The sequence below is a fragment of the Vigna radiata genome, chromosome 6, assembly GCF_000741045.1.
Source record: "Vigna radiata var. radiata cultivar VC1973A chromosome 6, Vradiata_ver6, whole genome shotgun sequence".
NCBI lineage: Eukaryota > Viridiplantae > Streptophyta > Magnoliopsida > Fabales > Fabaceae > Vigna > Vigna radiata.
The window spans coordinates 35,024,859-35,042,616 of NC_028356.1; the positions used below are offsets into that span (position 1 = coordinate 35,024,859).

General features: G+C 32.8%; 2 protein-coding genes across 6 annotated transcripts; one reads left to right on the top strand and one right to left on the bottom strand.

Annotated features, from left to right (window-relative positions):
• Positions 1-1,567: 1,567 nt before the first annotated feature.
• LOC106763903 lies at positions 1,568-3,125 on the top strand. Its single transcript, XM_014648078.2, is given in 2 exon segments — positions 1,568-2,724; positions 2,726-3,125. Coding segments are annotated over 2 exon segments (1,311 nt in total). The 5' UTR covers positions 1,568-1,666; the 3' UTR covers positions 2,979-3,125.
• A 1,402-nt stretch (positions 3,126-4,527) lies between these two features.
• Positions 4,528-13,151, bottom strand: LOC106765060 (proteinaceous RNase P 1, chloroplastic/mitochondrial). Of its 5 annotated transcripts, none has more exons than XM_022782533.1 (8): positions 12,813-13,151; positions 10,154-10,665; positions 8,623-9,738; positions 8,335-8,421; positions 8,073-8,254; positions 7,689-7,809; positions 5,418-5,486; positions 4,528-5,171 (listed from the first exon to the last, which is right to left on the bottom strand). In XM_022782533.1, exons 3-8 carry the CDS (start codon positions 9,691-9,693, stop codon positions 5,034-5,036), a joined length of 1,668 nt encoding a protein of 555 aa, XP_022638254.1. In that variant the 5' UTR covers positions 9,694-9,738; positions 10,154-10,665; positions 12,813-13,151; the 3' UTR covers positions 4,528-5,033. The 5 variants fall into 5 exon arrangements, with proteins under 5 accessions (XP_022638254.1, XP_014505038.1, XP_014505037.1 ...); XM_014649552.2 differs by having other exon boundaries at positions 8,335-8,424; positions 10,159-10,665; positions 12,813-13,150; XM_014649551.2 differs by having other exon boundaries at positions 8,335-8,424; positions 12,813-13,150.
• Positions 13,152-17,758: the final 4,607 nt, after the last annotated feature.

Below are 17,758 nucleotides of genomic sequence, written 5' to 3' on the forward strand. Positions count from 1 at the left end.
TATACTAAAAGACATAATAAAAATATACTAATAGATTTGTTTTCAAAAAAAAAATAAAAACTCTCCAAATTTTTGTACCAAGATTCCATTGTTGGAAAAGAATTTGAAGTTTAGTGTCTCTGATAATTCAACATTGTTGTATGTTTGTAGTGTTGACTGAAAAAACATTTCCACATGTAAACTTTGTCTCATTCCAGATGGAAAACTCGTTCAGACACTTCAATATGGCCACAAACAAATATTAAAAGAAAAACAGCAACATGAATAAAAACCAAATAATGCACTTTCAATATCAAATGCAATGTATCACTTAGGTAAATTATAATTCAAAAAGATGAAACCGACACATTATTTGATGCAAATTACCTCAGACAGCAACATATTTTTACCTTAATTGCATTTTTAAGATTATAACTTATGATTTTTTATTTATGTTTTATTGAAAATTATGACTGGAAAGTAATGAAAGCATTACAAGAAAAAATTGTATTAGATAATTTATTGTAGGTAAAAGAACTTTACTTACGACTTATTTACAATAAAAAAATCTAAAGTGCAAGAAAAGTATTAAAGTTGAAAATCTAAAGTGTGAGAAAAGTATTAAAATTTTAAGTACGAATTTAAATTTACAATAATAAAACTCATATAAGTTTATTATTATAAATATTTTGTGATAAAGTAGAATTAATGTAGATTATGTGAATATCGGATTTGATGTTAAAAATAAAATTAGTATAAAGGAGTTTTATATTTTTTGAGTGTAATTCATTCAAAATATATGTCATGAAGCAGTTGTGAAGGGAATAATTAATAATCATCCTCTGACCAGTTAATCAGATGATTAAACATAATTGAGTTGCTTTTTTTCAAAAGTGAATATCATTGCTTAAATTATAAATAATTGATGGTTTTATAGTATTAATATATTTGGTAAGATGATAAGTTAAAGATAAGTACTTTTTTTTCTTAATGAGTTGTTGAATTAGCATGTGATATGAGCTTCATAATTGTAAATTGCAGTGTAAGATAGTGTCTCCTTGCTTTCAACTATAATAATAAATTACATTATTCTAAACACTCAACTTATCACAAACATTCATAATATTGCTAAATAACTTCTCACAAACTTCAATAATAACTTATATTCATAATTGACATGTCAATAAAATATTACAATGTATTATGTTTAATCACTCATATAAATAAATAGAAAACATACACCCACGTTTTCTTTCTATATTTTTTATTAAGAACTAAACTTTTGGATTTATAATAGGATTTTAATGACCTATATTTATAATAGAATTTTCAGAACAATAACAAAATTTTTAGAATAGATAAAATGTTATTTGAAAAAAAATATTTCTTTTTTCACGTGTTTTTTTCTTTCTTATGCAGTGTTCTACCTCTCATATTTCCAGGAGACAATCTTACGGTGCAGTGAAAGGGTATTTTAGGCTTTTTAGAATTAGGATGGAGTACATTTTGGAAGGATGGGGTGCATGAAGGATTTAAAAAAATCATGAGGCAGCCCACAAAGAACCAAACAAAAATATCTGTGTTCTGAAAGAAGAGTGAAGATGAAGAGAAAGAAGGAAAAGAGGTACCTTTCTTTTTTCTATGTGATCTAAACTGAACAGAGTGACTCTTATCCACAGCATCAACCATGAACAATTCGCTTTTTCTCCACAACGCAAACCCAATCCACTTCACTTTCCACTCTGCATTTTCACAAACACAACGCAGGCACGTTGCTTCCAACAAGCACTTATCTCAGCGTTACCCACGCATCCAATGCTTCTGCGTCGAAATCGACATGGTGAAGAACTCCCAAGGAATTTACGCCCCCAAAAGCGACAAGGTCGTTGTTCTCTGGGACCTCGACAACAAGCCACCTCGTGGGCCTCCATACAACGCCGCCGTTTCGCTCAAAACCCTCGCCTCCCGCTTCGGCGAGGTGACTGACTTCTCCGCCTACGCTAACCGCCACGCCTTCGTCCACCTCCCCCAGTGGGTCCTACACGAGCGCCGGGAACGCAGGAACCTCGACATCCTCGAACGGAAGGGTGTGGTCACACCCTCGGAGACCTACACGTGTGGGGTGTGTGGGCGCAAGTGCAAGACCCACATGGACCTGAAGAAGCACTTCAAGCAGCTGCACCAGCGCGAGCGTGAGAAGAAGCTGAACCGGTTGAAGTCGCTGAAGGGGAAGAAGAAACGGGACCGTTTCAAGGAAAGGTTTTTGCGCGGGAATCATAAGTATAATGAGGCGGCGAGGACGCTACTGGTTCCGAAGGTGGGGTACGGGCTGGCGGCGGAGCTGCGGCGGGCGGGGGTGTTTGTTAAGACGGTGGAGGATAAACCGCAGGCGGCGGATTGGGCCCTGAAGAGGCAGATGGTTCATTCGATGAGTAGAGGGATTGATTGGCTGTTTTTGGTTTCGGATGATTCGGATTTTTCGGAGATGTTGAGGAGGGCGAGGGAGGCGGATTTGGGGACCGTGGTGGTGGGTGATTGGGATAGGGCTTTGGGGAGGCATGCGGATTTGTGGGTGCCATGGAGTGGGGTTGAGAATGGGGAAGTGGAGTTAGTGCCCGAGATGAAGAAGAGAAGAGAACATGGTTTTCAGAATGATGACGATGATGATGATGATCACCATGATCGTGGTGATTGGGGAGGAGGTTTGAATGAGGATGAGGATGAAGATGCGGGAAACTATTATTACGATGATGAAGAAGAAGAGGAAGAAGAAGATGGATTGTATATACTTTGATTCTTTTTTGGATGGAAAACAATTTGCCACCGCAATTTCGGCTGCAATTGTGACTGCACCTATCTCATTTGTTTGTAGTTTCTTGCAATGTGAAGAACTGCAACGTCAAGATGTTTGGTATGTCTGGGGCTGCTGCTGTTTTTGTTTGTCCGATTTTGTGATATCAAGAAAATGCAACAAAACTGTGACAGGCACTAGAATTTGAAAGCTTGGCCAATAGAGGTTGAATTGAGGAACATGATGTGGGTATTTATGTATGTTATGTTATATGTATCATCCTTTTGATCTCTATTGGATTATAGAGGGTTGCATCAATTGATTGCTCCCAAGTAGAATAAAGTCTGTTTTTCCAGCTGCTGCTCGTGATTCAAGTTTCTTTACATCCCTGCTAAAGCTAATGCAAGTTTGAGAAAAGTATATTTTTTTTCCATAGCTTATGTATTTACTAGTACTGTATGTTAAATGATCTAGGCTGGCTGAATATAGCTTTGTTAATATGCAGGATCTGAAAAAACGAAACATAAATCAACTAAATTTTCATATTGAAGATGGATAATAGAAGAAAAACAATTAACTGAAGTTGTTCTGTGAAGTACAGTATAAAACATTTTGATCCTGTTGAGTTTTTACATGACAAAGCGCATACTTTTCTATCAAAGCAAACACTTTTTTCACTGTCCTTTTATCATCATAAATATGAACAATTAATTCAGGAAAAACAAAGTAAAAAGTTATGAATTCTAGGGAAACATATAAACATAAACTGTAACTTGATAAGAACTTGAAGAAACCCTTTAAAACATACCCAATGTAAGTTTTCCAATAATTTATTTGTTACTCACTCGTTCAATACTAAAACTTTATTAAGTTATTCAATTGTTTTATTTTCATTTTTCTAAAATAAATATTCCGTATGTTGCTTTAGTTACAGGGATCAATTGCATTTATCTTTTTTTTTTTTAAAGTTTCGTTAAATGACTTAAGTATCTTTTCTAATTTTAAAGTAGATATTCCTTATGTTTTCAATAAGATGATATTCACACTCCTTCCTTCTAACTTTTGAATATGCATCCGTCAATTTTATATTTTAAATAAATTAAAGACATTTTGTATTTTTAGTAAAAATACATGTATTTGCATTATTTATTTAAAATTATCATATTAACTGAAATTTGAATACAAAAATTAAAATATAAAACTAAAAAAAATTATATATAAAATTATAACATTTTATTTTTAATAAATAAAATAAGAGATGTAAATGTCACTTTATTAAAATCATAAGAAAACAAATATCATTTTATTTGAAACCTAAACAAAGTAACCATCTATAAAAAATTTTAAAAAATATAATATCATTTATTAAGAATAAGAAAAGAAAATCTCTATTCTAAAAGTATAAGGAATCTGAATATAATTTTATTTCTCATTTATTACAGTTTTCACTAGTTATTTCTACTTTACAGTTTTTACACAAAACACTGTATATGATTCATACAATCATTAATAATTTCATAGTTTCAACTACACAGTAATATTTTTATTGTCCACGAATGTTATGTTTTCACAAAACTACTTCACAAGCCAAAGGGTAAATGAATATCAAATGTAAAAAATATTTCATGAAAGTTCAAAGGCACAACAGTCCCAAAATTGTCTGAAACAATATTTTTCTCAATGCTTCATCATGCATAATGCTGATCAAAAGCAAAGATTAATATAAATGTCGTCATACATTCTTTTGTTGAACTCAATGACCGAAAATAGTGATTACTAACACCAAATATACCAGTGAGTTTTTTCAGGCAAAAAAAAATATGCTACCTCAGCAGAAGTCATCCTATGTTGTTACGGTGGTATACAGAGGCACAATGAATTGTAGGTATTAGACAGAATCAGTTCCTAAAGTAACTCAATGCTACTTGACCTAAGGATCTTGAGCAAAATACATGGGACAAATCAGCTTCACCGACAAGAATTTATGAAAACCGGCGGCTATCAGCTATTAAGGAAAATTTAAAAATATTTTAAAGGATGGAGAAGCTTTCTTCCTTTTTGGGCAGCCTGAAGCTAAAGGAAAAACAATTGAGGCGAAAAAATATATAAATTACAAAATAAAGAAGGGAAATTGGTAGCAGCTCTATATCTTATGCCTTAAGTTCATCACAGCTGCTAGGAACTGCAACTCAAGATGACAAAAAACTGGAATGAATACTGAAAACAAACCAAGAAGATGATGAAGAGCCACTCTCATGTGCAATCAGTCAGACTTGGAGGAGGATGTCCATACACTTTGCAATGAATTGTTTTTGGATCTTGCGGCACACAACCATTTCCTTGGGATCTCAGGATCATCACTAGTTATAGTTGGCACGTGCCAGCTACCATTGGCCGATTCCTGCAGTTACATTACTTTTAGCATGAATAAGAAAGTTGGAAATCTCAGTTTTCTTTGTCAAACATTTTTCCCCTTTCAATAAAAGGGCTACAAAAATACATACAAGTGGAAGTATACAACCCTCGGCCCCTCAGAATTGGACAAAATCAGCCCGATTAATTCAATACACAGGTATGAATTATATCTTGATGCAGAGCAAGAAAAATTTATATAGCCAGTGAAAAAGCAGTGGGAATGTCATCTCACCTGAATAACTATAGAATAACGTGGAGGCATAATTAGGGAGACTCCAGAAGGTGAGCTTGATGCTCGAACCTGTAAACCAAAAAACACATCATCAATCCTTTCACTATTTGAGTAAAAAACTTGACTAAAAGTCATGATCAACAGACAAATGCACAGTAGTAATTCAGCACCAAGAAAGGATAAAATTCTTGAGGAACTGATTCTAGTACAGAAACATAAACTCTAGCAAACTTAAGAGAACGAAAATCATATCCCATTGGGAGAGGTCAACTACATGGGTCTCACGAAACTACTAAGGCCAAATTCTCAACAGTATTATTTATCACGATATCCCTCTTCAAATTTCCTACAATGTCCTTCACCATCAACCTCTCCCCCTGTTTCCAAGGATAAATACCATGCAATCTATTATCCCACTGATGCTTCCTACTACTTTATTTACACATGTCCAAACCATTGTAACCAATTGTCATGAAAAATACTAGGAGTACTCATTCTTACACACTCTTTCAACCACTCTCTTTATTAGTATATTTATTGGAAAATCACAAAATTTTACAGGATTCTCGTCTTCTACCTTCTAATAAATTCCAACCAGTAGAAGAGAGTTCGTTAGAAAGAATATATTGCAGTGTGTTCTTAGCACTTCTCTTTTCCTTAATTGATGTCACCAAACACAAAAATACGTGTTATATTTCTTAATATAATATACTAGTCATAATAAAAAAATGTCAGTCTAATAATCACGTCGAGCACTTAAGGAACCCCCTCAAAAGTTAGCTACTAAGGGAGGATGACCAAACACTTAAATATTCTACTAAGCATCTTATAATACTCTACCTCGCTATAACACTCAATCAGTACCCAAGTCCCTATCACAGCACCATTCCTACGAAAAGCGGATTTTACTCTAAAGCACTTATTAGCAACACTTCACTTCACCTCCTCATTGTCAAAACCCATTATCAGAGTAGCCCTTTTTGAGGCATTGACAATTAGCTATTATATCAACTGATAAAAACTAAAACTTTGGGAATCCACCCTCGAAAACTAGTTACTAAGGGATAAGAATCTCATACTTTAAGCTCCCATAATACCCAAGTTCCTATCACAATCTATAATACGAGCAATACCCTCGCAAAATCATATATGACTATTTCACAAAATTTAAAACTTTTTGAATCCATCATCAAGCACTACACCAATATATCATAGAAAATCACGTCTTGTCTCTTATCCTTTCTGGTATATTTGCTGCAATTTCTTTTTGTTGTCTCTTTAAAATCCAACACTCACTACCATGGTATAGCAGGTACGAAAATATTGCATCCCACTTATAGGCTTTATTTTAACTATATTCTAGCTAGTATGAGATCTCCAATATCTCATCTGAGGATTAGACATCTCTAGTGTGTAGAACTAGAAATTTGAGTGGCATGGTAGACCCAACAAAAATCATTAAGATAGACTACGATATCATATTAAAATGTAAATTAAAACCTAACTCATTTCACATGAAATTTACATAATACATACACATCTAATTTATCCATACCGCTACTCGATGAAGGATACCCAACATCTAGAAATGTTGTTTGGTTTCATAGGTATTTTCGTTACAATTAATCGTTAATGTTTTTCTTCATATTAACTGTCTAGCTTACATCTTTTGTGATATTTCATTGATTTGACCACTATTTTGTAATATTGATTCCAAAAATTTAAACTTCAAAACCTACATTATGGTATCTTTTTCCCAATTTTACTTCCATGTTCCAAATCATTTTCTTCTCATTTCTTGATCAAACTACAATACATATACTTTGTTTTACTCCTACTCACAAGAAAACCCACTGATTCCAAACTTTGAATCCAAAACTCAAGTTTAGAGCTAACTTCATTCCTCGGTTTCTCAAACAAAACTATATCATCCATAAAAAATGCAGTTTTTTGGATTAGAAGCACAACGAATTATCCTATATATGCAAGTTCTTTTCGAGATCTAGTAGCAGGATTCATCAGTTTGTTCTAGACAAAGCCTCCTAGTACCATATTAGATTGCCATGTATTACAGCAAGCAATGGACCATTTAATAAATTCTTTTTTTCCCAAGTGGGTGCTTTTATGATGTTTGCTGCTGGCCTTGCGTAGTCAATAGTCATGGATACAAAAGTCAAGCAGAACTCAGAATAGTGTTATAAAGAATGCGTCTGGAATGTGGCAGAGCTATACTATATAATGGTATAAGGAACTTTGGATAGCTTAGAATACCTGATGTTTTTCCTTCCATCTCGGGAAAAAACTAGAACCAAGTAGCTGGAACAAGTGGTCCCTCATCTCATCATCTGTTAACAGTAAGCATTTACAACTAACAGCAGCATATAACCAGTACCTGTGTTAAGTAAAATAACAGAATTGAATTGTAAGACCATAGAGACATATGTACACTTTTGAACTTCTATTCATGTCAATGTTGTAAATGCGTGATACAACAAATTAACAACATGCAACCCTAATGCAACTAGATGGAGTCAGCTACATGGATCAATCAACACCATCAGATTCTTTGGAAATGTAAAATAGGAAAAAAAAAAAGAAAGGAAAGGAAATTAGGCATCCCCATCTAACTTTAATATTACGGAAGCACTACATTACCAGTCATCATTTGAACCTTGAGGTGTAGCATAAAGAGCACCATTTTTTTTCCAATTTTCTATGAGTCTCCTGTTTTTTTGATTTTGAGCAGGACCACCATATACTCGGCTTGCATGCAAAATTACAAGGGGCAATCTCTTGGAAGGGCTTTTTTGACGTAATTGTTCAACAACAGTATTAAGCTACAACCAAGGGCAAATAAACCATTATTAAGTAGTTACTTTTGCAATGGGCTAAATAAATTCTATAATGTCAAGCTCACCCTCGAAAAGCTGAAATTATGCCCATTGGATAGGCCTACATTTGCACCATCTACAACAGCATCAAATGGGCCATGCCGCTCAAGCCACTTCTGCAGAAGTCGAACTTCTATATCAATCAGTATTTTATTGCTAATTTTTTATATTGAAGACAGAATTGAAAATAAAGACACTACAACATACAATATTTGTCAAAGATAGCCTACAGGAAAAAAAAGGATGGCCCTTCGCCAAATTCAGCTTTTAAGTACCCAAACAATCTTTAAACAAAACAGTAAATCTTGTTCTACCTGAAAATGAACAAAGTTTTCCTTGGCTTCTTTTTGGCAAGCTAATTTAGATAATGAGGCAGCAAAGGTTTCGGTCTCTTTTGGATCAATATCAATGCTCACAAGCTTCTCACCACACGAGAGACACTCACCATCCTCGTTCACCTGAGTCTCCACCATTTTCCATCGCCCACTCCCAAGCCACCCTTGACCATGCCATCCTCCACCTCCCTGAAGAATCCCTTCCCTCACTTTATTCACATCCCACTTCTCCTTTCCAATTTTTGCAGCATATTCTGAGTTGAACCAGTCCTGAACTATCCGTGAAGTTGATTCAGACACCTGTCTCACAGTAGCACGCAAACGATGCAAAATCTCATATACCCTGTCTTCCTTCTTTGTTTTGACACTGACTTCCAAAAGAGCAGAAAGCTCAGGCTCTTCAGCCACAATACCAGACTCAATCATGTCAGCATCAACTAGATAAGCTTTCTCAGCATCACCCCTCTTGCAAAATCCAAACAAAGCTGGTTCATACGATCTTAGCTTGGGAACAATAGCAACATTCTTCATCTGCTTTAGCAATTCAAAAGCCATATCGGGATCTTCCTTGGCAGCAGCAAGCCTAGCAGCATTGGTAAAGGTGGCTTCATTGGGCTGAACTCGGTCATTCAACATCTGCTGAAATATCTCGAACCCCCTTTTGAGACCCATTTGGGCAACATCAGCATTTTCAATAGAACATAAGTATAACAATTTGTTATAGTGATCAAGGTTGAGTACAACCCCCAATTTTCTGGCCTCATCATAGTGGCAAAGGGCTTGAACAACATCTCCCTCACGTGAGCATTGGTTTAGCTTACGCAATAAGACCCCTTCAGGAGATTCGTAGAAAGCTTTCCTTCTCGCTTTGGTTGAAAGCTTAACTGTGGTTGTTCCTCCCTCTTGTGATTTATCCCTTCGAGCTAATGTAGTGAGGGAGGAGAAGTTAGTACTAGCAGTTAGGGTACGTTTGAAGTAGTGGCAACACAGAAGTGGGCGCCAGTAATGGGATTGTGTGAAGATACTGAGAGGGTGAGCGAGTCTCGCCATCGCTGTTTGTTGAACCAGCAATGGAAAGGAGAAACAACAATCAACCTGGAAGTCATAAAATCCAAGTTGAATACCAGTTTGTTCAGAGAAAATTAACACAGACCTTCAATTGGCCTTAGTAACTATTGGTCTCTAGATAGAAATCATTCTGTTTTTCTATTTTTTTTTTCTTGCCGTGGTCTTCAAGACACATTTTCTTCTTCCTAAACTCTACCTCTAATCGTAAAATTGCAGCTTAAACAATGATAAGTTCTATGTCCCAGTTGCAAAAGTGAATAACTAAGCTGGTAAAGAATTCAAAACTCTTACATAGCCCATGGGAAATTTGACACAATTACAAAGAATGTATTCCACATTTTGAACTAGCAATGATACTACAATTTCAGTAGGAATAATTGGTAAAGAAAAGGAGTGAATGAAAAACAGTGATTAAAAAGGGATGAAATTCAAAAGGTGTTACCTTACCAGTGCGAGAAGCTTTTATTCATCTGTGTTCGCACGGGGAACGGTGGAAAATTGGAAATTAAGGGTTTGGATTGTGTCGGTGCTGTGGAGATGCTAAGAATTAGGGGTGGGCAAACTGTCTTATAGTGTACTTCACTATAAAAGATTATAGTTAACTATAAACTACTTCAAGAAAACTGTACTGAACTAAAAAATAATTCACAGTAACTGAACTGAACTATTTTTTAGTCACTTATAGTGCAGTGGAGTTCAGTTAACTCTTTTTTTGTTAATTATAGTTTAGTTCAGTGGACTATTTTAACTCAAACTAATGGAATATTTTGGCACAGTTGTTAAAGTATTGGACACTTCTAAAATACACAATCAGAATTATCAGTTACCTAACTGACAATTAAAAGCACTCTAAACAGTGTCAAAGCTAAATCTAAAGTAAGAATGTGCATAATGAATTTGAACTTGGGTCTGATCTCCTCCCTACATGCTCCAATATCCGGTGCATGTCTTCCCCTGAAATTGAAAGACAGAATTCATCAACTTCATCCAATACCAAAAGAATGCAGCACCAGAGATTCCAATGCATCACCACCTATGCCAAATATTCATCAGTAGAAATCAGAATAAATGTAAAGTTTCAACTAGTGCAGTGAAAAGTATTACGAAATTTAATTAAGAAAGCTACCTCCATAAGAAAGCTACCCAAACCAAATGCACATTCAAATCTTAGTGCTTCTACTATTTTCAGTTAATTATAATACTTCTAAATATTAATTCATAAATGAAAATGTAAAATTTTCAGTAAGACTTAAGAAGGATTCTGCAGCTTACACTGCTCATGGTCCAGCCAAGCAAAACTAAAAACAGTTTCACTGAAATATAAACCAACAACATATCTTAATGCCACAATGGGAAGTTGAATTTAGGTGCTGCAACCTTCATAAGAGCTTAGACAATTTCTGAAACTTCAGTAACACTTTATGTTCATAAACCGTGAAGGGACATTCAATCAAACTCTAAACATTCAACTTAAACATGATTGGCCTGACACAAGTGTATATAAGAGTGCTTAGTCTAATTGGAAAGTGAGACAAAGTGAAACAGGGTTTGGTACATTACTTAAATCCATCAATGAAACAAAGTTCATAAATTTCACTTTGGATAAGTTTGATTTAAATCGTGAGTTAACAAAAAAGATAACTTCAAATGTTTTTGTTTAGGCCCAAAAGCATAAATGAAAAATTTTAATGAATAGAAGACTACCGTAGAAATGCTAAATATGAGAACATTATGCTGGAGTTATATTGATTTTATTTTCTTAATCTAAACATTATCTTCTATATCTAACAGCTTTAGGCCTTTTTGGCTAAGCAGCATGAATCAAACTTTGCCCAATAATACAAAATTGTCATTGATTGTTTAAATTTCTTCTGTTTGCATTAAAGAATATTTCCTCCTTATAAAGTGATAATGTTAATATATATCCAACATCTTCCGTATCATCGTACAACTTCTTAAACTAACAAGTATAATACATACACCAATATATATATATATATATATATATATATATATATGCAAGTGACACCATGAACAAATGTATTAGTGACAGGGTATAGTAAATTGTAGCTGATCCTAGCTATGTGATTGAAGAGTCTCAATGAAACAATATGATTAAACTATAGCTTATCAGAGATTTGTTCGATCTCCCACGCTTTAATCTAAATTGTGAGGGACACTGAACAAAGGTCGTAATTCTTTAGGGATATTCTTCTTGACACGTCAAAGGTCGTAATTCTTTAGGGATATTCTTCTTGACACGTCATTCTGTCTTGATTAAAGCCTTCAGAAGTGATGGTAAGCGGTTATGCACGTGTTTTAACCCTAATTCTTCCATAGGTCTTTTGAAATTAGTTAAAGGATTTGAAATTGATTCCAGTTTAAGACAAATGGTATCAACAATTACCCAAGAGTCCTCCTGTTTCTAGTTATCTTTTAATTGAACAAAACAGGATGGCTCCATAATTAACGGGTCCAACCCAAGACAACATATACGGATCCATCACGTGATGGTTAATTCCAAGCCAATTGTTCCAAGCTTTTAAGAAAATAAAGGAATGTACAATCAGATTTTATACTAAAAGATTAATAAGCCTTGTGATCCAACTGCAACAAAACCTCATCAAAGTTCTACCACTTACTCTGTAAGTTCCATGCTCTTCCTATCCTATGTATTTTTGTTCAGTAAGGAAAGTGCAAGCTTCACTTTACCCATTAATGAAGCAGTCCGNGATTTATTAATCACACACAAAATATCTCCAAAGTTTAGATAAAACTTGGAATACTACTATGTTTGAAACCCAATTCATCATTCACAAATCCAGATTCGCGAAATATATGAGGAACTACATCTTTTAGTAATATTCTCTAGTTAACTGTACAAAGGTATGTCATGCATCTAAACCAAATACACCATTGATTCGCAGAATCTACCCTTATCCAAAAAATAGCAAATAAAATCAAAATTTTCTAAACAGCTCCCACAAAATCCAAAAGAAAATCAACTGTTACCACACTGAATGAATGCACCCTCTAGACAAACACCAAAGTGCATCGCTTTCCAATTTTATTTATCCTGATAAATGAAAAAACATTCGTACCTTAATGGTAGAGCCTTTAACAGTTCCGCGACGACAAAGAGCGGAAAAACCTTCGATAGCGGTGAGCCTTCAACGGGGACGAGTCTTCAATGGCAGCGAACCTTCGACAATGGTCGTAGAGCCTTCGACAGTTCGACGACGGCAGAGTACGGAAAAGCCTTCAACGGTGAGGCGAGCCTTCGACGGCGGCAGCAAAGAATCGACGGTGGCGGCGGCAAACCTTCGACAACGAGCCTTTGATAGCGTTTGACTGGCGGCGAGTTGAGAAAGGAATGTAATGAAATGGATAATTTAGTGGGAAAATGAAAAATGTGATTGTAGAAACAATTCTGGAAAAATGAAAGTGAAGAACTTTTTTTCCTGTTTTTATTTTTAATTATTTTACCCTCTTTTGTTTCTTTATTTTTATTTTTAAAGTTAAACATATTTTTAATTCTTAAATTTTAAGAAAGAAATTAAATTTGTTGAAACATTACAATTTTATTTTTAAATATAATGAAAAGATATGGTTCTTTTAATTAAATTTTTTTAAGAATTAAACAGCGTTTTGAGTTATCGTCTGAATTATTAGTCTTAGTCCGAATTATTTATATTGTTTCATACATTTTAAACTTAAGATGTGTTTAACACATAACTATTAACTGCGTTAAAAAAAGACTTTATTCATTTATATTTTAATTTTGAAAATTAAAAAATATAACAAATTTTTATACAGAATAACTTTTAATTTCTTCTTTAAATTTTAAAATTAAATACATATTTAATTCTATTTATTAAAATTTTATATATTAAAATTTATTTTTTTATATTTCGTTATGTTCCTGGATACACTTTCCATGATAAAATCAAACATGGAAATCAAGGTGACAATTTATAATTTTTCGATAAAGAAGAATATAAAACACTTATATTTACTATATATATTAAAATAATATTTTTTTCTAAATTGTATTTATTTATTTCAATTAACTTTTTCATCTTTTCATCTCCAATAATAATTTTAAGGGAGATAAATAGAATACAGAACTAGTTGACCAGGCATATCCTTTATTTCGTTCCAGATCTCTCCATATTAAAAGAGAAAAAACTTGGATGAGAAATGATTTTATTCTTCTTTATTGTTCAATCATTTTCTCTAAAAATCTGAATCAAATAATTAAAATTTAAATAATTTTAAAATACATTATTATTATTTCTTATGGATATTTGAATGACGCTTAAGTCGTGGTGTGAAGAATAATTAATGTCTCGTGGGATTAAAGTGTGTATGGTGGTGTGTAGGGATGGAAAATATTTTCTTGCCACATGTATTCACAAGTAAAATTCACGGTAGGTAAAAGCTATAAGCGGATATTTATTATATGTGGTGTGGATAACAAGTAATAGATATTTTAATATCTGTTTCTAATATTATCTGACCCGAGTATATGTTATTTGTAAAAAATAAAAAAAAAAATAATTTATATATTTTTAATTAAATTTAATCAAAAATAAAATAAAATTATATTTTATTAGGTTAAATTTAATTAAAATTAAATTTTAATTTATATTATATTATGTATATTTTTTGAATTTTATTTAAATTTTATTTTAAAATGTATAAAATATTTTATTTTTATTTTTTGTAGGTACTTATGGATACTCGTGGGTTTTAAAATATCCGTGAATATTTTCTAAATAGGTATTCGGTGGATAGAGGGTTGGGTTGCAAGTAGGTACTATCCGTATCCGACTCGACCTGACCCGTTGTCATCCTAGTGGTGTAAGAAGTAGTGGTTTGCATCGGCTTAACCAAACCAAAGACTAGCTATAGTACCAGACGATGACTTTTAATAAGAGCACAAACATTTATCAATTAATTAGAGATTTGTTTGAGTTGTTAACCGTGTGTAAAAATATTTAGGAAATTATTCATGCGAGTGAAAGAGAAATCATGTTCGAGAACAATTCAACAAAAATGACAGTTAAACAATTCTAGTTAGCCGTAGTCGTGGAGCCTTTCTCCATGATAATGGTGAGGAGATAAAAAGAGACAATAGAGTAGGTCCAATAAAGTATAACAGAAAAAAGAGTGGTCCATTATTCGTAATTAGCATCGGTTGGAACCAGACGATCCTTCTTAGGTTGAAGGATTATAAGGTGAAGAACTCTAGTAGTCTGAGCATGAGTTTCAAAAAGTTTAGTCCCATAGCATAATGGTCATTTTCCATGTTCAACGTAAAAAAGGGTGTTATATTTATATCAGTGACCGTGAATGCTAGATGAAATTCAAGTTTACCTTATGAGAATAAGCCAAAATTGGAATTTATTGAAGACATGACATCACCGATGGGATGGATACAAGTGTATATTTAACTATTTTTCACTTTAATTATGACAATTCCCGCTATTACGTTCAATTCGTCGCTCGCTATTGTTGGAAGTCTTACATCGACTAGAGATAAGGCCAATTTATAATATATAAGTGGGGTGAAGACCTCAGCTTACAAGCCAATTTTGTGGGGTTGAGTTAGGCCTAAAACTCACTTCTAACATGGTATCAGAGCTATGGTTAGAGCTTATCCTAAGCGATATTTGTTGGGCATATTGTTCCACCCGCTATTGGGCCGTTATCGGACCATCCATTAATATAGTTTCACAGTGGGGTGCAGACCTCACTTTATAAACCGATTTTGTGAGGTTGAGTTAAGCCTAAAACTCACTTCTAACAGCTATTACTTTCAAGTTAACACAATTTTATTTTAATTCATCGTTCACTTTTCACCTTGAACAGTATATTTTTCAAGTGAACACAATGCTAATCTTTGTAATGATTGTATCTTTGTAATGATTTTAGTACGTACATTATATTCCTTGTAATGTTATATAATATTGAAAAATCTAATACTACTAAATAAATGTCTAAATATTCCTATATAGAGGAGTGACTTTTGTAAAATCAAAATATGTATTACTATTAATTTTGAAAAAAACTAACGAGTTATTAAAATAATCTGACACTTAATTAAATGAAGTATATATAAGATAATAAAAAGTTGATAGATTAATATTGTATATTTATAAATTCTCCCAGAGTTTCTTTCTCTCTTGTATAAAATTGAATAACTTCATTATTTGGCAATTGATTAATGAATGATGAAAGAGATTGAAGGGTTTTGTTTTTATTGAATATGTCTTAATCTTTGTTAAAGAGTGGTATTCCAGAAACAGTATCATTGTTATTATAGTTAGAATAATAATTATAGAGTTATAGGTAGATAGTATTTTCAAACGCATGATGATGTTATGTCAACATTATTTCCCAATTCCGATTAGCTTTAGTGCCGCAATAGACTGCCGACTCAAACTCCTCCGTGTCTCTTCAAAACTCCGGTGGACCCCATCCACTCCACCACCTTATTTTTCTTTTCTCACTTTCAACTATTTTTTTAATAAATTAAATTTATATATTTTTGTTTCGGTTAAGAGATCGAGTCACATTTATTTCAGTTTTGTTCGGTAGTTGTTCTAATTCCTTGTCTCCTATTAGTCGTTTCAAGATATACTTTCAAAGTCACTAATTGTTTGTACAATAATCTAAGATCTATAGTAAATGCACAATAATTGTGAACACATATCTCTTATCTTTATAGTTCTCGTTATGAACTTTTAGATTAACAAAATCTTAATTCAGGTCCAACCACAGCCTAGTCATTCATAATCAATGTTTACCTTAATCATGGCAGGGAATTTGTTGACCAACTGGCCATGACATCGGTCGTTGATTTTGTCTTATTTGTTTGAATGTTCTCAGTCATTTACAGCTTCTTGTTCATTTTTGGCCATCTGACCCAAACCTAAAGTGACCGTATGAACTCTCCGGTACAACTTTAATTATGAATTAGACTCATTTCAACTTTTATTTATTTTATTATATAGTTTGTGTTGAATATTTAATAATATATAATCATAATTTTAGCCCACAAGACTTTCCATACTTCTCCACTTTTGAAATATAAGATATTTAAGCCATTTTCATCCTTAATGTTTGATTGTTGTAATTAAGATTAGGTGGGTAAACAACTTTCCAACTGAAGTAAGTAACTATTTTGACAAAGACATGTCTTTTTATCTTTTCTATTTCAATTTTGCTTCTTTGAAATCTTGTCTTTTTTTAGTTGCAAATCATTCATGTCAATTATATTTCAATTCTTTAATTCAAAATTCGTTGCAATATTTAGATAATGAAATCATTATAATCAACCTTATTATACTGCATACAATTAATTGTTTGAACTTAATTTGTAGTATTCAATAATAACAAAAATAATAATAAGATAATCCATTATTTTATTAGCTAGCAAACCTATATTTTCAATTGTATAAAAAAATTGTGAAGCCAAAAATTAATTTCCTTGCTTCTTTTTGTTGAAACGTCTCTCTCTCTCTCTCTCTCTCTCTATATATATATATATATATATATATATATATATGAAAATAAATAATTAAAAAAATGTATTTATACTAAAAAATTAGAAGACTTTACTAAATTTACAATTAAAGGAAGAAAAATAATTTTGCAAAGGTCTTGTTTTAAAATGAATATTATTATTTAGTTAAAGAGCAAAAAGTTTGCAAAGGCATTCACTTATTGTTTGATGATTGAAAAGAGAAAATGGTGCGACTTGAGGAATCCTTATCATCATCAAGTCACGCCGATGAAGACCCAATATCCGACACTTTGCAATTTGACTCATGATCCTCTTTTGGTCTTATATATTATTCACCTTATGTCATTAATCTCCATTATTATTATTATTATTATTATTATTATTATTATTAATCTTAATATTATTATTGTTATAAATTTTAAAATCATGATGTATTAACAATTTTTTTTAACAATTTTTTGATATTGAGATATATGTTATCATTTTATTAGTTTACTTAAATTTATTTTTAAACAA

Excerpts from the sequence above, each read along its gene's own strand:
- LOC106765060 (XM_014649552.2), bottom strand. The coding sequence starts at position 9,693 with ATGGCGAGACTCGCTCACCCTCTCAGTATCTTCACACAATCCCATTAC. Across the intron at positions 8,255-8,334 it reads ATAATTTCAGCTTTTCGAGG|CTTAATACTGTTGTTGAACA; the intron begins GTGAGCTTGACA and ends CCTTGGTTGTAG. Across the intron at positions 5,172-5,417 it reads GTTATTCTATAGTTATTCAG|GAATCGGCCAATGGTAGCTG; the intron begins GTGAGATGACAT and ends ATGTAACTGCAG.